The following is a 27,306-nucleotide window of genomic DNA, read 5'->3' as shown; positions in this document are numbered from 1 at the left end:
AAACGGTTGAACTGGCTGATCGACAAGAGACTGATTCGCAAGCACGACTGGAGCAGGACGTTTCTGAGTGGTAAGTGCCAAGTGTTAACAAGCTTGTGGTAATTATAAGATGTGATAAAACAAATTTACTCTCACAGCGTAGGATACAGCGTCTTCTCGACCTGATGTTAACCACACGGAAGTTTTACTGTTTGTGGGCGGGCAAGTTGGAGACGTAGAATGTGGGCAGACATCATGCAAATGTGTTACTTCGTGACGTAGAGCCGTAACAGAATAAAGGAGAAGGGTATAACTGCAGCCTGGAGATCTCCAAATGGGGGTGGGAACTCCAAAACGGGGTGGGAGCTCCAAAATAGGGCGTGGCTTCCTCCCATTGATAGACAGGCACATGATGCGCATGCGCACTTTCCCCCCCAATCCACTTCAGTGCAAACTCCGCCCCACAGCTGATTCTAAAGATTTTATTGGTTGTGTCAATTAAAGTGTTGATTTCCTACACTATGCTACAAAAAATGCTAACCCCTAAACCTACCCCACACACCTGACCCTAACCTTAACTAGTGAAATTGACTGCACGGCGGGATTGGCGCTGAATAGCGTGGTAAAGAAAGATGCAGTTCAGGTGTTAACAGTTAATAAGATTATGCAATATGAGATCGTTCCGTAACTCCCCAATAATGGCACCTTTTTAGTTACACCCAGTGTCACTACCCCCTCCTACCCTGCGAATTTCGAGCCCCGGGACGCCCCCGCTGCTTAGAACAAAGTGATAGAGTAAAATCATTCCCCTGCGCTGCACTGGGACGGCTCGCGGGAGAGCTCGTGGGTGATTCCCGTTTATATCATTAAGCAGATTTTCAAACTCCAGTCCGAACACCACTGGCCACGAGCTTTGTGCTCTGCTCTCACTGAGAATATTTACTTATATAGCATATTTTATTTTAGATGAACTAGAAGCAATGTTCATTTATAAAGTTTTATTTTGAAATGTAAGTCAATAACAATTGGCTGGAGCCAGAGCCAATGGTGAAAGTCTTTGCGCAAGGAGACCCCACCCCATTTTGGAGGTCCTGCCCACTTTTGGAGTTCACGCCCCATTTTGGAGATCTCCGGTCTGCAGTTATATCTACTTGGAATAAAGGCCCCTTCACACCAAGCACGATAACTATAAAGACAACGATAAAGTTCTAAAAATCTCCACACAACAACTATAACGATAAAGGCACAGAGAAACTATATCCTTGGCATCACTTCCAGAACTATTTTTTCCAGCTGATGAACGATACAAACATTGACAGCCAATCAGAATCCATCCTGCTATAACGAGCTCGAGAACTTGAAAGCAGCAGATGTACGTGTGTTTGGAATAAACAGACGATATAGTTCGCTGGTGTGGACGCTAATATCCTTATCTTTATAGTTATCTTTATAGCTATTATTCTTGGTGTGAACGGGGCTTAAGATTCTAATTCCTGATGACTCGTTTAGGCGATTGCAAGCCGACTCTTTTTTTTTTTTGATAGACAATAACTTTATTTAGTGTGCACTGTCGGCTTCACAACTTTGCAGATAGTTTATGTTCACATACAACTACATGACACACTGCATGAAAGGTAATATTCGAAAAGGCATAACAGGGGCACTTTAAAGTCCATGTGAACCGGAAGCTGCTGCAGACAATAGGCTTGTTCGAGATGCATCGATCGGCTCATGACATCAAAGTACTGCGAAAGCGCTTCAAAAACAGTTTAAAGAGTCGCCTGGGTTAAGGCTAGATGGCATACAGCAAAAACTACTGGGCATGCGCACATCAATATATCATAATTTTTCTCACACTGTACAACAATAATTACTATTTTTACATTATTATAAGGGGTAGGTTTAGGGTTGGGGTAGGTGTAGACCGTTAATAAAACACAATCTAATAGGTAGAAAATTAAATCTATTGTTAATTTCCGGTTTTTGCTGTATCCCTTCTAGCCACAACCAGTCGTCTGCTCTGTTATGGCTCTCGCTGTACTTTGATGTCATACACCGATCGTTCTGCGCCTTTTATTTTAGTCGAAGCCACTAGAAGGCAAGCCTGCTACCATTAGCCGAAAAGGTCTAACGGCTAAAGCTAACGCTTCCAGTCTGGCAGTACGTGGGAAAGGAGACCAGAGGCCGTTTTTAAAATGGATGTCAATGGAGAAGAGGCTTCACTACACTGAACAAACAGCTTTTTAGAGGAAATAACTTCTGAAGATCTGATAATCTTCAACATGTTTTTCACTAAACAATACTTTAACAATACATTCATTCCTATGGGATCTGGCGATTGAGTGTCGCACAACTCTGACTAAATTTCAATGACGTCAAGGCTGTAATGTAATTGGTTATTAAGGGACATGTGATCCAAGTTAGCCGTTATGCTTTCTCCAATAGTAAGTAATATAGACCCTCTCATCTCCCTATAGTAAAATAATCTCCGTTTTAGTATCGTGATGTATTTCCAACTGAAACGGAATATTGATGAGGGCGGGGTTTTATTTTTGCGCTCCTCCTCTCAACTCTCACTCGCTGCAAACTAACGGTTGAAGAGGCGTGGTTAAGCATATTCTGCCCAAGCCGTCAAACTGATGTCATCAGAGCAGGAATGCCATTCCAGAGGAAGAAAATGTTCAGATTTCGATTAAAGATTACCAAGACAAACTATTTTTTTCCAGTGGATTAACTTGCACGGGTACATCGTTCACCTCAAGACTAACAATGGGCACTAACAAAATGAATTTTGTACATTTTAATTTCGTGCGGACGTTAAGGTCTGTAATCCCCTCCCTTCCATAAGCCTACTCTACTCTGATTGGTCAGCTGGCCAAGTCTGTTGTGATTGGTCTTTCTGTATACAATGCGTGTGGGAAATGAAACGACCATTACCATAATTCATTTTTTACTCCGGTGGGTTACTTGTAAACAAAAAAAAGAAAGAAAAAAGAAGCTATAAACTTACAAAAATGGCATCGATATTACCTTATCAATTCGAGCCCGAGTCTGAGGATGATACTGATGCAGTCGCTCAATCGGAAACTCCATCGCAAGCACGACTTGATCAGGACATTTCTCAGTGGTAAGTTTAAACTTTATATGTGGTACTTTACATTTGAAAACAAAACAAACTTGCTTTCGCCACGCAGAACACAGCATCTTCTCGACCTGATGTAAACATTAGTGATGGCCGATTTTGAAACACTGCTTCATGACGCTTCTAAAGCTTTGCGAATCAATTGTTTCGAAACAGTGGTTCGGAGCACATGTAAAAATGCCAAAGTCACGTGATTTCAGTAAACGAGGCTTCGATACGTCATAACTGTTATAACATAGTTCGCCTTAGGGGGGCGATCTCTGTGAACCCGTGAATCATGCGAGTTCACGGAGATCGCCCCGCAGCGGCGAACCACTGCATCAGTGTCCATGGTTATACGATCTTGGATCAGTTTGATCAATTTGTAGACATTTTTAATGAGACATTTGTGTAATTAAAAGGATGAGTAGTAGTTAATAGTCTCTTACTGGCCTGTTTAGACAAGTTCTCCATAAAACAAACAAAACAAGCCCTTGCAAATTAATAATAATTATTTTAAAGATTTTACAGACACTTCATTTTTAATGGTATTTTATTATTTTGATTGCCTTTAATATATTATACTTTCAAGAAAGCGTATTCATTGGGTTTGTAAAAGCTGTTTTTATGCATGTTTTGGTCTGAGTTTTGTTGCATTTACACAGTTTTGACCAGCAGGCATCACCAGCGTGTGGTGTTTCGAGCACTTCGAAACAGTGAAACATTTTGCGAAGCAATTGGTTCAATTGAGTCGAAGCTTCGAAATGGTTAATTTCTCCCATCACTAGTAAACACACTAACTTGCGGAAGTGTTTGTGGGCAGGTCAGAGTGTTCGTATTTCGTGGGCAGGCCGGGATTATGCAAATGTGTTACCTTGTGACGTATATACACTCTTAAAAATAAAGGTGCTTCACGATGCCATAGAAGAACCTTTTTGTCTAAATGGTTCCATAAAGAACCTTTAACATCTGAAGAACCTTTCTGTTTCACAAAAGGTTCTTTGTGGCGAAAGAAGGTTCTTCAGATTACAAAAAGGGAAGAAGGAGATGGTTCTTTAAAGAACCTTTGACTGAATGGTTCTTTGTGGAACCAAAAATGGTTCTTCTATGGCATCGCTTGAAGAACCTTTTGAAGCACCTTTATTTTTAAGAGTGTAGGTAACAGGCAGAAGATTCGAAAATATGACAACTCGTTAAGGCGGTTCAGAATCGACTCTTTCTTTTGAGAGACAATGTCTATTTATCATGCACTTTTTTGATTAACAACTTTGCAGACTGTTTACATTGAAGGATACATTACAAACGGCAAAAAATATATTTTTCAAAAACCCAATTTTTCAAAAACCCTGCTCTTTAAACGGGGGTGATTCTTTTCTATACTCACTGTATATATATATATTATTTTCACATCATGATAAAAAAAACAAAAAATCAAGAAAGATTCCTCTATTCATCCATCCATCAAATAATTCTATCCATGTGATCTCATGGTGCACTTACACTTCACTTCCACTGAATCAGAACATACAGTACTTGCCAATATTGACACCACATCATGTAGATCACTTTTATTGCCCCACAACTCTCTGGATTCTCCTATTCACAATAAATACTCTAAAACAACAGAGTAGAGTTGAAGTTGATTACTTGAGCTACCGTGAACCTCAGGACCTGAGATGCTCTAGTGACATTTGGAGCTCCCTTTGAATCCACTCTCTCCATATGCCAGTCATTAATTATTTATCCCTGATCTTTAGTTGTTATTTAATAAAAGAAAGGCCGGCGGAGCCTCCTGTGAGGATATATAATTACCCATTAGTTTATGTGATATATAAATAGGTTTACAAAACAGAATGTGATTATGTACAAGGTCAGTTCTTGTTCATAAAGCAACAACATCCTATAGAGGGGTTTATAAAGGGCTGGCAAACAAAAGGTCACCTTTATGCTGAATTATCATTTAACAACCACAGTAAAAGCGATGTAATCGCCACCCCGTACACACAGGCTCGAATTTATGCAGACACACACCTAAACACACACTGTGTGGAGATACACACATAACTAGCAGAAATACACACAGAAATACACTCTGGCCGAGTGTTAATCTTCAGCCTGCTGAGAGTGCACTAAGTAGGCGGCGATCTTTCGCTGCGAGTTAACAGAGGGAGTCTAGAGAGAGAGTGCATTTGTGAGGCTTGATAGTCTAAATCAGCAGAGCTGAAAGAAACGAGGGGAAATGAAAGAAAGCACAGAGGGATTGAGAGGAATGGAAGGCAATAAGAGGGAGGGACGGATGAATGAGAGGATGCTACAGTCGTGCTTGCAGAAGCGCTTGTGTTAATGCTGAGAGATTCTGGCAGCCTGAAAAATTATAATGAGATTGTATAGTGGGGAAGTTGACAAGAATTTGATGTCCTTTATTCTATACTGTATCTAAAACCATTTTAAACAGCATTTTGCTCATTCTTTATTATCATTATGCATGAAGCTTACATGACATCATATACATGGAATATTTGTACTTTTCAAAACCCTGTGACATCACAATGAGAGTTTTGTAGCTTTTAGACCAAATGTGTTAGCCTTGAAGTCATCTACTGTATATGTTAGTGTACTAAACATTATATATACATATAAAAATTTACAAAAGTTTTCACTTCTGGGAAAAGAGAAAAAAATGATTGATGACTCATCCTGCACTACCAAGATTTCTGACCAATCAAATGGTTTCAAGAATGAGAATGGCCCTCAATGAGGTCTTAAAACATATTTGCCACACTTTATGACCAATTCAAAAGAAACCTGCGAAGGTATAAATTTGGTGAGAAAAACGGTGAAAACTCACAGGATCACTTTCATGCAGATTCATATACATTTTACAGTTTTTCTCAGTCGCCTTGGTACTTTCTCAGAACATAATTGAAATTCTCAAAACTACTTGTTCAACCTCTACCTCATATAGGCACATCATAATAGCAGTTTCTCATTCTTTTGAACAAATTGTTAATGCCTTTGTACATTCATGCAATTGATTATGTACAATTGTCTGCTCTTTCCCATATCAGTTGCTTATATAATGTTGTTCAAACTATATTATATTATACTGGTTCTCTGTTAAATAGTCACCGCAGCGGTGACGACCCGACCAGGCTACAATAGTCCAAATATAAGTACTTATTATAAGTGTACCGTAGTGATTCGGAATAAGACAAAAACGCAGTTTGGAAGATGAATTCCTAATGTACTCGCTCATAATATACATTTAGCAAATTTTGAAAAGATACATAGTGTTGCTTTAATCAGCAATAGTCTGAGGAACAGAAAAGGTTTGGATGGTAAAACTAAATGAATTTATGAACATGATAATGTATAATATCTATATACACACAGACTTTCATATACATTTTAACTGAGGGAGAGACACAGCACTAAAATAATAGAAATTATTGAGGGAGCAGTTTTCAAACGACTGATAGTAAAATACAGCCCCTTTGTGGTTGAACTAAGCATTACAATTTAGATTTTCAACCGAAGGAACTGTGGTCTACAATTTGAATATATAAATATTTATATTAAAAAATAGCTTATTAACATTTTTACATTCTCATTTGTGACCCTGGAGCACAAAACCAGTCTCAAGTCGCTGGGGTATATTTGTAGCAATAGCCAAAAATACATTGTATGGGTCAAAATTATCGATTTTTCTTTTATGCCAAAAATCATTAGGATATTAAGTAAAGATCATGTTCCATGAAGATATTTAGCAAATTTCCTATCATAAATATATCAAAACTTAATTTTTGATTAGTAATATGCATTGAACAACTTTAAAGTGATTTAGATTTTTTGCACCCTCAGATTCCAGATTTTCAAATAGTTGTATCTCGGCCAAATATTGTTCTATCCTAACAAACCATACATCAATGGAAAGCTTATTTATTCATCTTTCAGATGTATAAATCTCAATTTAAAAAGGTGGTTTATGTGGTCCAGGGTCACATTTTACACTCTGCTACTTGTTTTTAGTGGACTGTCAAGTGATAAACAGATATGAGCTGTAAAATAACAGCATTTAGGGAAATTCTTTGTAAATGTGATCTCTGAAATGAGATGTGACCTAGGACACAGTCTTGGGAAATGTGACCTCTGACATAAGAAATGAAATAACCATATTAGATTATTTTACGTCTTACCTGTATAATTACTGTCATCTGATGATGCACCAAAGAAAACAAGAGCGACATAATGTTAAAATGATTAATATTAGGGAAACAAATACATTGTGTTTGTGTGATTGACCTTTAAATCATAAACATACTCACAGACACAGAGTGGTTTAGGAGAGTCCCATTTGCCCAGCTTGGTACAGTGTGAGATACTGAAACCCTCCAATAGGAAGCCAGCATGACAGCTGTAGTGAAGAACTGTGCCCTCTACTGGTTGTCCAGGGGGCTGCAGCGCCAACCTCCCGTTCTCCAGAGACATCCAAGAACGCGAGCAAACCAATACTGAGAATTTTAGCAACACGTTTAGCACATCTCACATCCTTTTAGCACATTTATAAAAACTTGAAATTACACAGCCTTAAAGTGTAACGCCACTAACACACAGACAATTACATTTAATGATGTGTGTGTGTGTGTGTGTGTGTGTGTGTGTGTGTGTGTGTGTGTGTGAGACATATGAGGACACAAATTTGTATAATGACATGGGTATTACAAGGAGAAGGTGACTTATGAGGACATTACCCCATGTCCCCATTTTTCAAAATGCTTATAAATCACACAGAGTGAGTTTTTTTTTTTGTTGGAGAAAGTAAAAATGCATAAAGTTTCAAGTAAGGGGTAGGTTTAGGTGTAGGGCAATAGCACATACAGTTTGTACAGTATAAAAACCATTACGCCTATGGAATGTCCCCACAATTCACAAAAACAAACGTGTGTGTGTGAGGACTGTGGAACTATAGAAGAAATATTACAAAAGAAACAGTTAATTATTCCAATATAATTCTAATTATTATACAGTTTAGTTCATTTATGAAGAATTTGACCTTAGAATGCTGTTACTGACCAATCAAAATCCAGAATTCCACAGAGCCGTGTATTACACCACGTCTACACCGGACGCGACAATTGTCGTGTCGCGCCGCAACGCAACAGCTAAAGTCTGTCGACACTGGTCGCGACAAAGCGACAGCTAAAAAACATTTGAAATTTGTGTCAGTACGTCATAAATAGAAAGCAGCAGCAGTTTACTGTCGGGAATTTGTGGCGCCGCATCCAGTGTAGACAGCATAATAGGTTTTATTGTATTTTGTCGCGTCGCACCGCACCGCTCGCGTCCGGTGTAGACATGGTGCGAGTATAGATATTAATCAATACAATAGGACAGAAAGGGCACTTACAGCATCTGCTGAGCTGGTTCATGTCAGTCCAGGTGCCATTGGGGAGGCACTTTTGGACCTTGGGCCCCACAATAACTCTGCTACCTCTACAGATATATTCTATCTCATAGTCTACTGGCAAGATCTGCACACTGCGGATCTACAGAGAGAGAGAAAGAGCGACGTTTTGTAGACTGAATTAGATGTTGCTATGGGTCATAGTCCCATCAGAACTGACACTGATGTTTATGACTGCCAGTTTAATGTGCTGCCGTAGACATTTACCTGTTCCTGAGTCAGTCCTCTGTAGCGAATCCCTCCGTCTCTGGGGGGACGAATGATTGCACATCCTGAAAGAGAGTAAGAGAGATGGGGGAGGATGAAACGAACAGAGATGAAATGTTTTCAGCTTAGTCACAATGCACAAACTTACATCAATAAACAAAAATGACAGATGTTCCAGTTAAATTTATATCGGAGTCCCCTTGCACGTCTGTAATGCAGTGATGGATTATAAGGAATTTATTAGTACTGTCTCATATCAAAATACAGTGTTCATACCCCTTGGAGAATCTTTAAGATGCTTAGCACTTAAAAAAAAAGATAGCTTTAAAAAAAAAAATTTATTTATTGCAGACAGCCCTGAGAAACAGATATTTAAGCAAATCTAATGAGCAAATGTTCAAAGCAACAGCACAACTGTGAGTGTGATGTTGCTTTTATATAACAATTCAATGAACAATAAGTTAAAATTGAGTAACCTTTTAGAAAGAATATTGCAAGCTGGTATCAATCAATCAGTCAATGATTCATTGACTCACTCGCCAACTATTGGCATAACTATGTAACCTGCAGAAAGATTCACAGATAAATAATCACATTAAAAATAATCGTGTTCAAAAGTTTACATTCATTTGGTTTACAAATTCAATACTACTAATTATTTTTGTCTTGTGCAATTTATGATCATATTTTATGTCAAATAGTTCTCACATATTATATATATAAACATTTTCACATCGTGCAAGGGGCATGTACACTTGCGAACTGAACTGTACAAGACATTGAATTGCTTTGATTCATTAAGATTGTGTAGGCTATATATTGCTTTCACAATGAAAAGGGAGAACTGACATGGCAATCCATTTTTCTTTCTATAGTTCCGGCTGAACATGATCCCATGAGGACTGAGGGCAGATAGCTCTTTGAAATCCATGAAACTCAGTATACAGAATCTAAACAGAACACCCTTTAATCTCACAAAGCAACAGAGGTGGGCCACTTTAGACATTCTGTGGTGTTAAATTCAACATGCACGGAGCAGAAACCATCCACACACACACACATTACCTCCGGTCGTTGAATTATGTATGGACGAGATGGGAGTAGGAAGCAAGTAGAAAATTATAAGAAATAATAGCTGCTCCATTACTGCATCTGAACAAGAATGAGAGAGAGAAAGAGAGATGATGAATAATATGTTTGATTCCAGCAGGTCACAATCCACGCTCATTTCAAAGCAATTAAGCTGCTTGTGGCATGATGTGATCTTGTTGGCATTTAGATATGTTAAACATAATAATAACCTGCTGTCTGATTTAATTACACCACACACGGTTGTCGTAAGGTTTGATTCGTACAACATGGAGGCAGTTTGCCGTCCCTGCACTGTAAAGATTTTATGAGCTTTCCCTCAACCACTCTTAAGAGTGGAAAAGCACATCCAGGGTGGGTCCAACAAGAGCATGCAAAACAAACATAAGCACACGGGTCTAACACACACACATACACACAATCACACACATCATCTTACAAAAACATTTCAGGAGGACAAAGCATTGAACAGAGCACACTTTCATCAGTATTGACTTTGGTTTTGAATACACTTGAACCTAGAGGTCAGTGTTACTTGATACATAGACAGATAGATAGACAGAGACAGACAGATATAGATGATAGATAAAGTAAAAGAAAGAGGAAGTGACAGATAGAGAGGGAGGTAGGGCTGTAGGGACCAAGATTTTCTCCAGGCTCACAGTAGAGAGCGACAGGAGATGATTCGGGGAGGTGAGGATCAGAGGGATCAGTTCAACTTTAAACATGTCTCTACAGCACTCCACCTCATTGATTCAGAACGGCACAGCAGACGAGCACAACACTTCACAGATTACAGTAATTCAAACCTGCATGATGCACTAACAACGATTGCTTTGCATTGCACTGTTGCACAAATAGATTTTCAGCTTTTTTGATTATCCCAATTGTCCCAGTTGTTATATATTAGATATTAAATGCAGTAAAAACTGCATCAAGACTTTATACAACTGTGACAGCTGCATCAATGAGATGGTTTCTAGGGAGTGGATGTGGATGGATGTTGCAATCCCTTTTTTCTTATTTTTAAACAGTTGCTTTAGTTTGTATTAAGAATGTTCATTTACTCTTCTTCTTCAAAAAAAAAAATATATATATATATATATATATATATATATATATATATATACACATACATACACATATACAGTATATATATATATAGGTTCAAAAATTCATTATTTATTATTTTTGTCTTGCTAAATTTAAGAATGTATGATATGTCAAATCTTCATCAGATAATGACAGATCTTCCTGAAAATTTTTTTTATATTTGATAAATATAGAATATATTTAATAAGTCCCCCTTATTTTCCTTTTTACATTTTTTTTTTAAATGATTAAAAAAATATATTGCAAGGAATTTGTAAACCTATGAGCCAAACTATATATGACACCACTAAGAGACTTTTTAAACAGTTGTTATGATTTATATTAAATAACGTTCTCTTTTTTTTCCCTGATAAAAACTTAAAAATATGCTGTTTTATGGTGTTTAATATGATTAACTCCACGTGTGCTTAAGTCATTCACTCTTCTTCTATTTTAATCTTAATTTCTCTGGCGTGAACCACATTGAAATTCTCTGCTATATTTCTATCTTCAATTCTGTTGACATTAAATATTCCCTTTTATTTTATTCTATAAAACGATCATGCTGTTTTATGGTGTTTAATATGATTAACTCCACGTGTGCTTAAGTCATTCACTCTTCTTCTATTTTAATCTTAATTTCTCTGGCGTGAACCACATTGAAATTCTCTGCTATATTTTTATATTCAATTCTGTTGACATTAAATATTCCCTTTTATTTTATTCTATAAAACGATAAATTACACTGTGCATTGTTCCACAAATATAAATCCTGCTTGTTGATTATCCTAATTGTGACGTTAACTTATATTTTAGATATCAACCCGAGAAATGCACCTCTACAAGACGGATACAGTGCCATGTAAGTGATATTAGCTCGGCTAATGGTTTGTTGAGAGGTTACGGTCCCGTTTGGGGAACATTTTCAGCACCATGGACAAGGACTTTCAGCGGACCCCCATAAAGATGCATCACTGATGCTTTCTTCTTATAATAACGCTATCTGCTGTTTAATATACATACAACATCTCTAAAAAGAAATGTTGTCGTGGAGATGCTTCCCTGAAGTTTCCATATGAACAACAGCGTACTGGAGTTATTCTACATAAGCGCGGTGTTTGTGAAGTTTTATGTCCCGTGCAAAGCATATTACAACAAACAGGCTTTCGTTAAACAAACGACATCTGTTAACCATGCAGGATAAAACAGCTGCGAGCTACTACATCAAATAAAACACATGCAGAACACAAGCGAAACGCAAAAAAAGCAAAGACAAAACGTAAAAGCGATTTACTCACAGCAAAGGCCCGGTGCAGCTCCAGCAGGAACGACCAAGAAACGAACACAACATCCGTTCACGGAGAGTTGAAATATAACATCCACTCAATATAAGAGCGATGTCGCTTTGATTGTGCAAATCCGTGCATCACATTTGCGGACTGCTTTATGGCTTTTAGAGAAGGCTCTGTATTGCTTTGCTTTAGATCATCACAGGCTACATAGAGAAACATTATCTACACAGCGCTCATCCTCCCTCCTTCCTTCTTTTTTCCACTGCCTCCTCAAGCTCACTTACTTGTGACGTCATTTTATCCTTGCATCACGAGTCATCTTCTGTGCCAAGTGTACAAGAGAATTATTTATTTTTCCTCTTTATATATTCCATTTTGTATTTTTCCCCTCGTATTTTTTTATTTTTGCTTTTTTTTAAAGAATTATTGTGTTAATGTTACTGACTTAAATGATTTTAGCAAATGGCTGCAATATAACAAAGAGTGAAAAATTTTAGGGGGTCTGAATACTTTTTATTAAATAAATATATAATAAAAATCTTAAGTGTCAATTTTATCCACACCTGTTTGCTATAAAAGCACAATTTTTTCCTGTAGAGAACAATTTTATTCTTAGTCACATTTGCCCTCTATTTGAATATACATTATAATCGTATTTATTTATAGGGCACCTTTAAAATACATTGTTTACAGAGTGCTTTGCAGAGTGAATATGCATGTGCAAACACATATGCACATAGTTAGTTAACATTTTATATTAGTTTTCCCTTCCTCCACGATTGTTTTCTCTTCCTCTAAGCTATTCATTATGGACATAGTCGTCTATTTATACTTTGCTCTTTAATAATTAAGAAGAGATGAATCCTTTCGAAGAGTCTATTTTCAAGCCAATGCTCACTGTAAAAAAAAAAAAAAAAACCTTAACCGTAAACAAATGTGTTGACTGAACTTGAAATGTCAAGTAGCCTTGAAAATGTCAAGTTTGCCATCACTATAACAAATTATTAACTTTAATAATCCAAAAAGGAAAAAGGCTACACTCAGATTGGACACAGACCAGGGCAAGGAAGAAAATTTTGCAACCGTACCATGTGAAATATTTTTGTCTCGTTCTTTTTCAGAATCTAAATATCTCAGGAGTCAGGAAGGTAGCAGATGCTGTGCAAAATCTGACGGGATGGTACAAGTTGCCAGGGAAAGAGTGCAGGGATGACTTCAGAGAGAATAAATTACAGTCAAAGTGTCTTATTTCAGTCATCTGCTGGAGCTTGACTTTCATATCAGAGGAGAGAGTGCTCTGCCCTTGCAGATCTAAACCTGTTTTGATGGTGGCGGTTTATTAATATCAGGAGCGACATTTGCTGATGCTGACAGATACATTCTGAATATTATTTACAACACCTAGATAACACAGAGGTACAGGTCAGTGCCTTTGCCCTGGTCATTTGATTTTTTTCTGTTTTTAATAAATAAATAATTTACATGTGATCTTATGTGCTTATTTTAGTGCTTAAAGATTGAAAAATATTGTTAAACATGTTACCCTGGCCTATACTGTATGTTTAGAGAGACACCAAATAATTAAATCAAACAAATGAAATGTTATTTTTGCTATGTTAATATATATATATATATATATTTTTTTTTACATACATATATTAACGACTTAAATTGTTTAAAAAAAACATTAAAATCCCCCAAATAATAAGAATTTATACATTTACACAATACATATTTATTGTTCCATCATATTTTGCAAATGTCACCACTGTGCACATCTTCATACACAACACTATTAAAGACAATAATATCAACATCCAGTGCTCACACTGAGGGTTACCAAAGATGTATAAAGCACACTGAATGAACAGACTATCAAATAATGAGGAAAAAAAAATAGCATTCATAGACGCCTGAAAATTCATTAAATGAAAATAAAATTCTGTAACATCGAGAAGTGATTGTCATAAACAGCATAACACGAAATGTTTAGCTGCAGGTTTTTTAGAAACCCTGCACTGAAAATAAACCCTTCATCAACACTTCATCTCTCCAAATGCACAAAATCTGTATTTCGGTCGCAATGAATGTTTCTTCTGATGAAAAGGCCAGAGTGCACTAATGCAAATGAGATGAATATAAAGCAAGCCTCATGCATGCCATTTGTCACTTGGGCACAAATCACTTTTTGTGAACCACTATTTCAAAATCAGCATGGGAGTAACATTAAAATGAAAATAATTTTACCTAATTTTAAAGGCATTTTACATTCAAATAGTTTGATTCAAGTAAGAGAGAGAGCAGAGAGCAAAACGGCCTTATTTTATCATGTCAGCTATAGAGATTATAATAATAAGAGTGTGTTTATAAAGACACAGTTTTATACATTCGCATAGAAAAACATTAGGTGCTTGTCAGGATGAAGAAATATATTGTATTATTTATGATTAAGTTAATCAAATTGCAGGGTTGCTACCATTACAAATATTGTCAGTCTTTTACCATTTGATTTGAGATACCAAACCTTCACTCTCTCTCAAAAATAATAATAAAAAATAATTAAGAAAAAATATATATATTAAGAATTTTCTTTTGGTCTTTCTCCTTTTCAAGTACTGATAAAAAGCTTAACAATAAATAAAAATTAAGACTTGCTCTGTCAGTCAAGAATCAAGCTCAATAATCATGTAAGGCTGGCCGCACACTAGAGGATTTTCAAATCTTAAACTATTTTAAAACCATGGGAGACCACAGACATGATTTTTAGCCTTATTATCCTCTGAACGCACACACTAGACGATTCCACACACTCGATGATTGTAGGAACGATTTCACAGTTACACGTGATCTCACGGACACTCGCGAGATCAAACGTGACTAGAGAAGAAAAACAAATAGAGGCGCGCGTTCGGTTTCACTGTGAAAAACATTGTATAAAAAAAGAATATGAGTGATGTTCTTTGCTTTCATGGCATGTTTGTGGCTGCCAATTTCAGCTATAGAAGCACACAACATCCGGTAGGTGACGCTTGCTCGCTCTCATTAGCTATCGCGGGTATCACGTCAGAGGCAGCCAGATCAAGAGTCGTAAATATCAAACATGTTTGATATTTACGATTTGAGTTTGGGGACACTCCGTCTCGATCGGGAGCAGATAAATAATCATAATGACACCACACAATAGAGGATTTTTTGGACAAAAAATTGTTTGCGACAAGCCGCGAATCAGGCCACACCCCCCCGATCGTTCAGGGATGCAAATCGGGTGTGCAGCCAGCCTAAGGAAAACTTAGAAAAAGCATTATTCATGGACGCACTCATAAACTGACACTTCTTATGTGTTGTTTGAGGAACTCTGAAATGTCTGCGTTTATTTGCCTCACTAGCTTTTTATCATTCTCCATCTCCAAATGCACAAAATCTGTATTTCGGTCGCAATGAATGTTTCTTCTGATGAAAAGGCCAGAGTGCACTAATGCAAATGAGATGAATATAAAGCAAGCCTCATGCATGCCATTTGTCACTTGGGCACAAATCACTTTTTGTGAACCACTATTTCAAAATCAGCATGGGAGTAACATTAAAATGAAAATAATTTTACCTAATTTTAAAGGCATTTTACATTCAAATAGTTTGATTCAAGTAAGAGAGAGAGCAGAGAGCAAAACGGCCTTATTTTATCATGTCAGCTATAGAGATTATAATAATAAGAGTGTGTTTATAAAGACACAGTTTTATACATTCGCATAGAAAAACATTAGGTGCTTGTCAGGATGAAGAAATATATTGTATTATTTATGATTAAGTTAATCAAATTGCAGGGTTGCTACCATTACAAATATTGTCAGTCTTTTACCATTTGATTTGAGATACCAAACCTTCACTCTCTCTCAAAAATAATAATAAAAAATAATTAAGAAAAAATATATATATTAAGAATTTTCTTTTGGTCTTTCTCCTTTTCAAGTACTGATAAAAAGCTTAACAATAAATAAAAATTAAGACTTGCTCTGTCAGTCAAGAATCAAGCTCAATAATCATGTAAGGCTGGCCGCACACTAGAGGATTTTCAAATCTTAAACTATTTTAAAACCATGGGAGACCACAGACATGATTTTTAGCCTTATTATCCTCTGAACGCACACACTAGACGATTCCACACACTCGATGATTGTAGGAACGATTTCACAGTTACACGTGATCTCACGGACACTCGCGAGATCAAACGTGACTAGAGAAGAAAAACAAATAGAGGCGCGCGTTCGGTTTCACTGTGAAAAACATTGTATAAAAAAAGAATATGAGTGATGTTCTTTGCTTTCATGGCATGTTTGTGGCTGCCAATTTCAGCTATAGAAGCACACAACATCCGGTAGGTGACGCTTGCTCGCTCTCATTAGCTATCGCGGGTATCACGTCAGAGGCAGCCAGATCAAGAGTCGTAAATATCAAACATGTTTGATATTTACGATTTGAGTTTGGGGACACTCCGTCTCGATCGGGAGCAGATAAATAATCATAATGACACCACACAATAGAGGATTTTTTGGACAAAAAATTGTTTGCGACAAGCCGCGAATCAGGCCACACCCCCCCGATCGTTCAGGGATGCAAATCGGGTGTGCAGCCAGCCTAAGGAAAACTTAGAAAAAGCATTATTCATGGACGCACTCATAAACTGACACTTCTTATGTGTTGTTTGAGGAACTCTGAAATGTCTGCGTTTATTTGCCTCACTAGCTTTTTATCATTCTCCATCCCGTCTCTCTCCCCTTCTTCCCCTGAGAGACTGATGTCACTGCTGAGGCGGCCCAGGTGTTCAACTGAGTCACACTTTTCAAGATCAGAGATGATGGTCTGGAGGCTGACGAAGGAAAGAGAGTCTGAACCAGATCGTGTCACCTCTGCTCTTCCCATGTCCACCCACCTGGAGTTCTGATGTGTCTCCACCCACTCTCTGGTATTAGCCACGTCCTCTTTTCCAGCCACCCAATCGTTTGGTCTCAGGTAGCCTCCGCAGGCTCCGCCTTCGGTACCTGTGCTGTTGATTGTCTCTGCTCCTACAGGAGGGCTCCGCCCACTGCACGTTTTGATTGGTCCATCCTTTGTTTGGTCCTGCTCCCTCTGGGCATGAATCTCCTCGCTGATTTGCTCCAGGTGGCGCAGAGTGCTGGAATAATTTAACTTGGCTTTGGAAATGCGCTCCTCTAATTGTAAAATTTTCGACTTGTGCTCCTGCAAAAACATGTTTTGAACATGCTCAGCTCACACATTTTAACTGTAATTCAAAATAAATGTGTCAATTTACTCACCTTCATGTTGAGCTGCAGTAGAAGGCAATATTTTCAGTGAATAATTCAAATTTGTTAAACAAAAGTTAGTCTGTTCATCTAAAAAAGTTTTTTTAGGGATTCAGAAGATTTGGAATATAGCACAACAATTATATGGATTACTTCTATGGTACTTTAATACTGCGTTGTTTCTGTCATTTTCTAGGGTAAATGCAGAATTTTTAGAGTCAGTAAATAAAATTAATACACATGTCCACACAGAACATTCCTATACTCTATCTCAAAATAAATTATGAATTGCTGATTCTTTTGCTTAAACCGGATGGGTCACGCATTGTTTGTTTTTAACACCATGCCAGCTTCTGCAGCTATTTTCATGGTGAGAAAACTTTCTGGCTAAATTATAGGTTTTTACAATTTATTTTTGCTAAAAACTCAAACTGTATTTGACTTCTGGGTCACACATTCAACTACAAAACATGGTAACTTTAAGTTTAAAATACTCAAGACATGTTTTATTCAATATATTCATATATACTGAAATTGGTTTTTGTACTAATTAATCATATTATATTCCTTCCTGTGACGAGAGAGAAGCCACAAGAGTTTACATTGAATTAATAGCCAGATATAGCTTATTGTGTATGCAAAATACCAATAATATCCGGGGAAAAAAAGACATGCATAATGCAAAACATTTATATATATATATATATATATATAAACAGGCCTGAAACTTACTTCCAGTTGCTCATTCAAAAAGTTGAGGGAGATAAAATATTGCATGGTATTCATAGATTGTGAACTGCTCTGAGTCGTGTCCTTCCAAAAGAGCCGGTGGCTTGAGTGAGCGGAGGCCGGCAGCTAGAGTGAAAGCGATCCAGCGATCCACCGCGCGAAGTTGATATATTTCCTCACTGACCAGCACGGATCAGCTCCAGGCATGACGAAGCGGATATCATCCTCTTTTGGAAGGCCAAACAAAGTAGTTTCGCTTTCACAACGAAACACACGGCAACAACAATATTACAGCGAGAATAAAAGTTATGCCTTCTTTCTTTGCGTGAACATTTGGGCGGCGTTACTTTATGCACCAAGAGCTTGTAACACTCCAAAGAGAAAGGAAAAATTTAAATCGCATCATATGACCCCTTTAATGTAATCATGGCCTTTTGAAGTGTAATAAACACATTAGGCAGTATCACAATTGCTGTTTTTCTGTCCCTCAATTTAAGACCTTTTAAAAGGATCATTAAGATTTTCTTACACCATTTAAGATAATCAAATTTAAACTTAAAACGATCAAACTGAATTTAATATTTTTTAAGAACCTGCAGGGACCCTGATTTTCAGAGCAAAGAGCCGGTGGCTTGAGTGAGCGGAGGCCGGCAGCTAGAGTGAAAGCGATCCAGCGATCCACAGCGCGAAGTTGATGTATTTCCTCACTGACCAGCACGGATCAGCTCCAGGCATGCTCGGCAATGTCTGTCTGCATTCATGTTCATTCTATGGAACATGATTTGCTTTATACATCTTTGCTGGAACATGACATGGATTTTGGAATGACTTGAGGGTGTGTAAATGATGACAGGATTTTCATTTTTGGTTAACCTATTCCTTACATTTTAGCAAGTATCCATATTTTTCATACACCAACACTAGGCAAATGTAACAACAGCTCAACATACCTCTAGAATGTCATTGCAACAGTAGTCTTAATATGTAAATTGCATGCACATTTGAATGCTTTGTAAGTTGCGAAATGAAAATGAAAATGTATTGAAACACAAATTGATTTGATATGTGTAACATGTCAAGCAGAAATGGTAGCAAAATGATCATTTAAATGCTATTTGTCCTAAATGCATTTAGACTAACAGTTAGAACACTTAGGATTGCATTTTCATCATGATGCCGTGGGATGTGTGTAGCAAAATTCAATTTGAAAATGCATTCCGAGGTGACCACGCCCATGCAGGAAATGGTTGAGTATTATTTTAGGTATAAAATATAATTATTGTAATGCTTGTAATGTCCATTTATAGTCTTTACACAGCAGCGTGGCTCCTTAAATGTTTAAAAACCAGCTAATTTCAAGACGCTGGCGTCACGTAGGTCACCCGCAGTGCAAGACGCTCAAAGCTCAAGACGTTCAGATAGGATCCAGACGTAACACGCTTCCGCCAATCCCTGCCTAGAAGCAATGATTGACGGAGGGTGGGCGTGGTCACCTCGGAATGCATTTTCAAATTGAAATTTGCTACACACATCCCACGGCATCATGATGAAAATGCAATCCTAAGTGTTCTAACTGTTAGTCTAAATGCATTTAGGACAAATAGCATTTAAATGATCATTTTGCTACCATTTCTGATTGAACATGTTACACATATCTAATCAATTTGTGTTATACATTTTCATTTTCATTTCGCAACTTATAAAGCGTTCAAATGTGCCTGCAATTTGCATATTAAGACTACTGTTGGAAATGGCAAATGTAAATTATATAATTTCATTTTCATTTTACTTTTGCACCAATCTTTGCACGTATGGGTAATGGAAAATGTAAATTTAAATACAGAAATATAATGCCATTTTGAATATTGCGTTGCCATTTTGAATATTGTATTGCCATTTTGCCAGACTGCGCTTGTCGGAAGGGGGGACTTTGTAGAAAACAAAGCGTTTGAGAGAGGCGGGGCATAGAGGACCTACAATAATGTACAGTATTTGAAAAATAATGTGTTTTTTTAACATTAAAGCATGTCAACATATTCCGTTACACCAAATACACAAAATAATGATCTTTTAAAAAGCATCATATGACCCCTTTAAAATAAATGCTGTTCTTTTGAACACAAAAATATTAAGAAAATCAGCATATTAGAATTGTCCATTTAGAACCAGTTATTTTAAATTGTAAAATCTTTCACAATTTAACTGTTTTTACTGTACCATGGTGAGCATAAGAGACGTCTTTTAAAAAAATTAATAAATAAACTTTTTTAAAAATCTGCTGCATGATTCAATCATGTAATGAAGGTCCAAGAAAACATGCTCAAGGTTCAAAGTCAGAGATATTTAACTGCTTGATACAACTTGATAAGATATGCTGGAGAGAAAATTGGCAAACCTTTGAGGTAGCATGATTCAACATCTCTTGCCAGGTTGGATCCAGCGTCTTGACTGCAGTGAGGCCCTGTTCAGCCACGTGGACCATCTCTCGAGCAGCCAAGTGCATGGACACTGCTCTCTCAAAGCTGAGCGCTGCTTTCTGGGTCTCCTGCTGGGCCTAAGATGGATGAAACTAATCATAATGCGTTTAAGAGACAATAGGATTTCATCAGGTGAAGGTTGTGATAGTTGCCTTAGAAAAACTGGCAAAAATACAATATGATGTTTTGGCATAAAACACAACTAAATAACGCTTTTACCGGTTTAAATTAATAATAATAATAGTTATAAATTATGACAGTTTTTCTCAATGCTAAACTAAAGATGAGTGTCTGTCCACCTCTTTTGCTTTTCTTCGTGCCTCATAGTAAGGCCTGGCCTTCTCGATGCAGGACCCCAGTTCTGAACTTTTCGCCTTGAGTTTAAGCACAGATTCACTCATCATCCTCCTATGGCTGGACCGAACCTCCTGACAACAAAAACAAAGTGTTTCACAAATCACACAAACCATTCACAACAAGTTCATAACAATAAAATAAAGTGTGTAAATCAGGAGTGTTAACCTTGTTTGCCATCTAAGAAAGAGAGAATCATAAGCCTTATCTTATCTGCATAATATGGCGTAGTGGTAAGGTTATTATAGTTAACTAAAACTAATTTAGTTCATCTTGATGTGCTCAAACTAAAATAAAAATTATATAAACATTATAATATAACTAAATTACATTACAACAAATAACATTAAAAATACTCAAAACTTTAAAATTATAATGGAAAATAAAAAACAAAACTAATTCAAAAGTTTTTCTGTCAATATGGGGTGCTGTGTGTACATTAATGAGGAAAATAAATGAACTTAAATGATTTTAGCAAATGGCTGCAATATAACAAAGAGTGAAAATTTAAGGGGGTCTGAATACTTTCCGTACCCACTGTATATATATATATATAAAATAAATTATTATAATCTCTTAATGATGATATATAACATAAGGTGTGGTTGCCTAATTCAATTATTGAGCTGGGCTGGTAGCAGAAAGATTGCAGGTTTGATTCAAAGTACAGTCTACCTGTCTGAGATTATAGTCCTGTACACTGAATTAAAAAGTGTCTATTAAATGACAATGAGCCATAATAATAAGTACCGGTATATACTTAAAAGCATGTAGCCTAACAGTCCCAAATGTCCTTGAGGTTGGGAACAATTTTTCCAAAAGCATTCTGAACTTTCACGTACTTGCAGTTCCAGTTCCATCTTGTTGATCTCCTCACTGGCCTCATTCAGACGCTCCAGTTCCTCCTAGATACAGAAACACAGCAGGTCATAGTCGACTAATGGTAAATGATCTTGGCTGCTGGCTTAAAAGTTGCTGGTTCAATCCAAAATAAGGGTGACCCAGCAACTGTAGAGTTACTGAGATTACAATAAATCCCATGAAAATACCTTTGGTGAATCTTTATAATAACTAACATTATTATCAGTTATTTTATAATATTAATGCCCAAAACGCACAGATGCAGAATCTAGGCAAAGGGTGGTGACTTCAAAAGAACATAAAAGATATTTTAGATTCTTCAAAGAAAACATAATGTATGATTCTGATGACGTAATAATAAATGAAAATAGTAATAGATAAAACATGTAAAGAATAGTAAAGAATAAACATGCTTGGCCATTTTTTTATTTATATTGCACATACAAATAGTTAGAAAAGTCAATGTTGATTCACATACACATTCATAACTGACTACAAAGCTGACAAATATGTGTTAATCATTTTTTAAATAGGCTTTGATAAATAGTCTGCTATTGGCGGGCTTGTTTTTTTATATCAAAATAGTTTAAAATATTAATAAATCACTACAACAGTGTTGTATGAGATCTTACTACAATGTGCTGACTAAGTGTCAGTTTACCTGGATTCTAGGATCTAATTCCTCCTCAGTCAGTTTTCCATGCAGTGAGTTTTCATCTTGACATGTAGTTCTCTCCATCTCTGTCTCCTCGGATTCCCCATCAGCTTCTCTGCTATCCTCCGGCTGATTTCCTCCGCTCTCCTCCACTGAAGGTGCTCCTGAACCCGCAGGGCTTTCACGCAAAACCGCTGGATCCATTTACAGGCCTCTCCGTAAATCCGAGATCAAATGTTGAAGATTAACAAGACGAAACCTGCCCGATCGGACGCGAAACAGAGACGTAGCGTCACTTGTCTATATTTTAAATGTCTTTGCCTTTATTACTTATTGTGGTAACGTTAGTTTGTTAGCTTGCTCGCTACTGCAAATGACTACCAGCAAATAAATAAACCGGTTTGGTGAGTTTAAAAGTGCCATGAAAGGTAAACTGAAGACGAATATGAAGATTACATGACAAATAATCGCCAAAAGTCCATTTATATGCCTCAGCTTTACCCCATGGCTAACATCGCACTCCCTCCGCCATTCAACAACACGAAATGTGATATACAGGAGCGAGGTAAATAGAAAACGCGAAACGAAACCCTTTAGGACTAATGAGCTACTGTAGTTAACGTTGGGTAACATTCGTGTAACGTAATATCGTGGGATCTTGTATTGCCTTATTGTATATGTTTTGCGTGGGCTCAATGTAAACCAAATTTTGCACATTTTATAAATGACTTTAAATGATATGTAAATCTCTTAGAACAAACAAAAAACAAAAAAGCACTGAAAACATGTAATGCTCTGAAAGCATTGAACTTTATGTAATTTTCTTCATTTTTTCTTTTCTTCTTTTTTTTCTCTGGCAGCTAATAATGTTAATTTGATCATGTGAATATGTAATACCTCATGTTCTTGTGGCATTGAATTAATAAAGCAAAAAAAAAAATAATAATAAAAAATCCTGACGTAGCAAATTACATGCGATTAACCGTTCCAATAAAATAGATAAACAAAATATATATATATATATATATATATATTGTATATGTTTTGCAACAACAACAAAAACGTAATAGCGTGGGAGCGTTTTGGTGACGCATGTAATGACTTGTTTGTGTGGCTAATAATTATAATTTTTATTTGGTCAATTTCATACACAAAAGAAAATTTTTTATTTCTAAACTGTTTATTTATGGTTGAATTTCTTTACTGACTCTCTTAATTCTATTGCTAACAAAATAACTAGATACAATTGTATTTGTTCAATTGAAATGTGAAACTGTTTTATTTATTTGTATTTCTCTCTTTCACAAACGCTCTGTATTAGTCTGTTTTCATTATTTGAATGTCTTTGTATATGTAAATTCTTTATGTTGTGTGTTTAGGACTGAACTGAAATATTGTTGCTGTTGTTATGAACACTCTTGTTTTTGATGGTGTATTATTTTTAGTAGCATTTTTATTTATATAAGCAATAAATGAGTCATCAAATTTAACAAACAAAAAAAATCAAAATATCCCAGTATATAAATAAAACAATCAAGTGTCAAATGATTTTTCATATTCCAATCACTATGCCATGAACCATTCACAATTTATTAAAGACAGTACACAGAGGTGAATCAAAAATATATACATTTATAGGCACTTAGAGCAGTATTCACAGTATTAAAAATAAGTGTTTTTAATCATATGTACCCTCTTTTTTAGTTCCTGAACAAATATACTTTGCGTGAAAAATGTGCATAGCTGGTCAGCATAAGATTTAGGTTTAATCTGTCAGTTTAATGATGCGACTGACGTGACAAAGTTCTCACATAAATCCTAGTTGACTTTATACAGACAAATAATGAAACCTGAAGCAAAAAGTCTGAGTGATCAATTCATGTTATTAGGCTATATTTGGTATCATATTATCTCTATTCTGAAACCCCTACTAGAGGTTTTTCCATCATTAAGCAGCACAATGGAATTTTAAGACAATGTGAAGGGAATGATCATGTGCTTCGCACCGAAATTCCTGTGATGTAGGCACAGCCCTCTTCAACTCCAGCTCGGATCATACTGGCTCCAACCTACAGGTGGAGCTAAATAGACCCTCTTTCCACGTAAAAGGAAACTAACTACACCTCTATACCCCGCTCGTGGCACTCCAGACTTCAGGTCATCCATCACACCAAGATTGCGAGCCAATGTTTTAAAACTGCCAGGACTAGAATACTGCACCCGAAATGGGCCAGACCCAGACAGTTTCCCACTTTGCAAGTCCTCCACGGTGACAACCGGAGCACCGTAAACCTCCTTCTCAAAGCTCTCATCATATTTCTTCTTTTCTAAATAAGAAAGGTCCATTTTTGTAAAAGGCACAAATTCGGTATTGAGCTTAATAAAGCGGAGGTACTTGTCGTAAAACTGCCCCGAACTCACACCCTTCCAACCGAATGTTAAAGTTCTGGAAATTTCTGGTCTGATGCAGGACCTGTCTCTGTGCTGATCGGGGTGGCGCATCCAGTCGTCCCAAAACGAGGCCGGCCATTTTGGCTCAAGCTCTGCCCAGAGGTCCTTTGTGAACATCCAGCCCAAGCCTGGGAAAAAATCTGTCCTGTACAGCAAGCTCGCTTTTCCAGGGTCCACAAATCCTTCCCTGCCATTGTCATTCCAGGCAGACACGCACCACAGAGTCGGGTCTGATTTTAAAACTGGATGAAGTGCTCTGAAGTACTCAAAAAAATCAGGGGCCACCTGGTGAAAGTGATAAAACATACCATCAACAAAATAAAATTATTCACCATTCACCCTAATTTAATCAATAATTCAAATATATATATATATATATATATATATATATACACACACACACACACACACACACTCACACACACATATACAATGTGTATATACAGTATATATACTCTTTTCTTATTTTTCATTATTATATCTTAAATAAATTATTTCTGAGAATCTTTTTTACTTTTTATTGTTAATTGTATTTCTTAATCATCTGTTATGTATGCACAATATACACATAAAACTGTTTTTGAATATAGCACATGATGATGATCATAGGAACCATTTTTCTTTTTCTTTGGGGTTTTTAAAGAAAAAAATAAAGAAAAATGGTTCCTATGACCAAGGCAAAAGTGTGGAGAAAAAAAACAGAAAATAGTTTTACTCCTTGTGTACCATAATTACATTTTGGATTAACTTATTTTTTTATTATATTTTAAATATTTTTTTTAACAAGAATCTTTATTTTTTTCAATTTTATTTCTTAACCATCTGTTATTATCAACTTAAAGGGTTACTCTACCCCAAAATGAAAATTTGGTCATTAATCACTTACCCCCATGTCGTTAAACCCGTAAAAGCTTTGTTCGTCTTCGGAACACAATTTAAGATATTTTGGAAAACCGGGAGGCTTGTCCCATTGACTGCCAAATAAATAACACTGTCAAGATCCAGAAAAGTATGAAAAGCATCGTCAGAATAGTCCATCTGCCATCAGTGGTTCAACCGTAACGTTATGAAGCGACGAGAATACTTTTTGTACACAAAGAAAACAAAAATAATGACTTTATTCAACAATTTGTCTCCTCTGTGTCTCTCTGCATCACCGTAGTGCCATTTTGGAGAATATCCGCTGAATGCAAGCAGCATACGCTCTTCTGTGTCAGCCGCGACACAAGGATGCGTTTTCTATGTGTATTTACGCTTTGATTTGAAAGAAAACATCGCATCCGTGCAGCGCAGCTGACACAGAAGAGCGTACGCTGCTTGCATTTAACGGATATTCTCCAAAATGGCGCTACGGTGAGACACAGAGGAGACAAATTGTTGAATAAAGTCGTTATTTTTGTTTTCTTCGCATACAAAATTATGAAGCGACGAGAATACTTTTTGTACACAAAGAAAACAAAAATAACGACTTTATTCAACAATTTGTCTCCTCTGTGTCTCTCTGCATCAACGTAGTGCCATTTTGGAGAATATCCGCTGAACGCAAGCAGCATACGCTCTTCTGTGTCAGCCGCGACACAAGGATGCGTTTTCTACGTGTATTTACGCTTTGATTTGAAAGAAAACATCGCATCCGTGCAGCGCGGCCGACACAGAAGAGCGTACGCTGCTTGCATTTAACGGATATTCTCTAAAATGGCGCTACGGTGAGACACAGAGGAGACAAATTGTTGAATAAAGTCGTTATTTTTGTTTTCTTCGCATACAAAAAGTATTCTCGTCGCTTCATAACGTTACGGTTGAACCACTGATGGCAGATGGACTAAATAATTAATTTACTAGGCAGTCAATGGGACAGTTTCAGGCCTCCCGGTTTTCATCCAAAATATCTTAAATTGTGTTCCGAAGACGAATGAAGCTTTTACGGGTATGGAATGACATGGGGGTAAGTGATTAATGACAAAATTTTCATTTTGGGGTGGAGTAACCCTTTAATCATTATGTTGTGATTTTTTTTTTTTTAATTGTAAAGCACTTTGAATTACCAATGTTCTATATCAGTGATTCCCAACCCTGGTCCCGGAGGCACCCCAACACTGCACATTTTGCATGTCTCCTTAATCAAACACACCTCATTCAGGTAATCAGCTCATTAGTAGACTCCAAACCTGAAACTGGTGTGTCAGAAAAAGGAGACATGCAAAATGTGCAGTGTTGGGGTGCCTCCAGGACCAG

The 27,306-nt window shown here is 36.8% G+C and overlaps 3 protein-coding genes across 3 annotated transcripts in view; all 3 read right to left on the bottom strand.

Moving 5' to 3' along the window:
* The window catches only part of LOC107582271 (gamma-aminobutyric acid type B receptor subunit 1-like), a 63,872-nt gene extending 51,390 nt beyond the window's left edge, over positions 1–12,482 (bottom strand). The window contains exons 1-6 of the mRNA XM_016268041.1: positions 12,251–12,482; positions 9,837–9,923; positions 8,772–8,836; positions 8,508–8,646; positions 7,426–7,611; positions 7,297–7,314 (exon numbers count right to left, since the gene is read on the bottom strand). Coding sequence (XP_016123527.1) covers positions 7,297–7,314; positions 7,426–7,611; positions 8,508–8,646; positions 8,772–8,836; positions 9,837–9,915 — 487 coding nt within the window. The 5' untranslated portion in view covers positions 9,916–9,923; positions 12,251–12,482. The remainder of the gene's footprint in view (positions 1–7,296; positions 7,315–7,425; positions 7,612–8,507; positions 8,647–8,771; positions 8,837–9,836; positions 9,924–12,250) is intronic.
* Positions 12,483–16,742: 4,260 nt separating this feature from the next.
* On the bottom strand, positions 16,743–23,193 carry LOC107582270 (SH3 domain-binding protein 5-like). Its single transcript, XM_016268039.1, has 6 exons — positions 22,627–23,193; positions 21,947–22,009; positions 21,050–21,178; positions 20,669–20,827; positions 18,867–18,927; positions 16,743–17,508 (listed from the first exon to the last, which is right to left on the bottom strand). Exons 1-6 carry the CDS (start codon positions 22,822–22,824, stop codon positions 16,916–16,918), a joined length of 1,203 nt encoding a protein of 400 aa, XP_016123525.1. The 5' UTR covers positions 22,825–23,193; the 3' UTR covers positions 16,743–16,915.
* Positions 23,194–24,140: 947 nt separating this feature from the next.
* The window catches only part of LOC107582291 (alpha-1,3-mannosyl-glycoprotein 2-beta-N-acetylglucosaminyltransferase-like), a 6,686-nt gene continuing 3,520 nt past the window's right edge, over positions 24,141–27,306 (bottom strand). The window contains exon 3 of the mRNA XM_016268055.1: positions 24,141–25,356. Coding sequence (XP_016123541.1) covers positions 24,658–25,356 — 699 coding nt within the window. The 3' untranslated portion in view covers positions 24,141–24,657. The remainder of the gene's footprint in view (positions 25,357–27,306) is intronic.

Source organism: Sinocyclocheilus grahami, unplaced genomic scaffold (genome assembly GCF_001515645.1).
Source record: "Sinocyclocheilus grahami isolate Dianchi unplaced genomic scaffold, SAMN03320097.WGS_v1.1 scaffold42.1, whole genome shotgun sequence".
NCBI lineage: Eukaryota > Metazoa > Chordata > Actinopteri > Cypriniformes > Cyprinidae > Sinocyclocheilus > Sinocyclocheilus grahami.
Note: the sequence above shows the minus strand (reverse complement) of the source record. Positions and strands in the feature narration are given on the sequence as shown.

What these genes read in the sequence shown, in the direction of transcription:
- LOC107582270 (XM_016268039.1), bottom strand. Translation starts at nt 22,824, where the DNA reads ATGGATCCAGCGGTTTTGCGTGAAAGCCCTGCGGGTTCAGGAGCACCT. An exon ending in AATTAGATCCTAGAATCCAG is followed by an intron (nt 22,010 to 22,626) that starts GTAAACTGACAC and finishes TTCTGTATCTAG; the next exon opens with GAGGAACTGGAGCGTCTGAA. An exon ending in TGAATCATGCTACCTCAAAG is followed by an intron (nt 18,928 to 20,668) that starts GTTTGCCAATTT and finishes CTTTCACTCTAG; the next exon opens with CTGCCGGCCTCCGCTCACTC.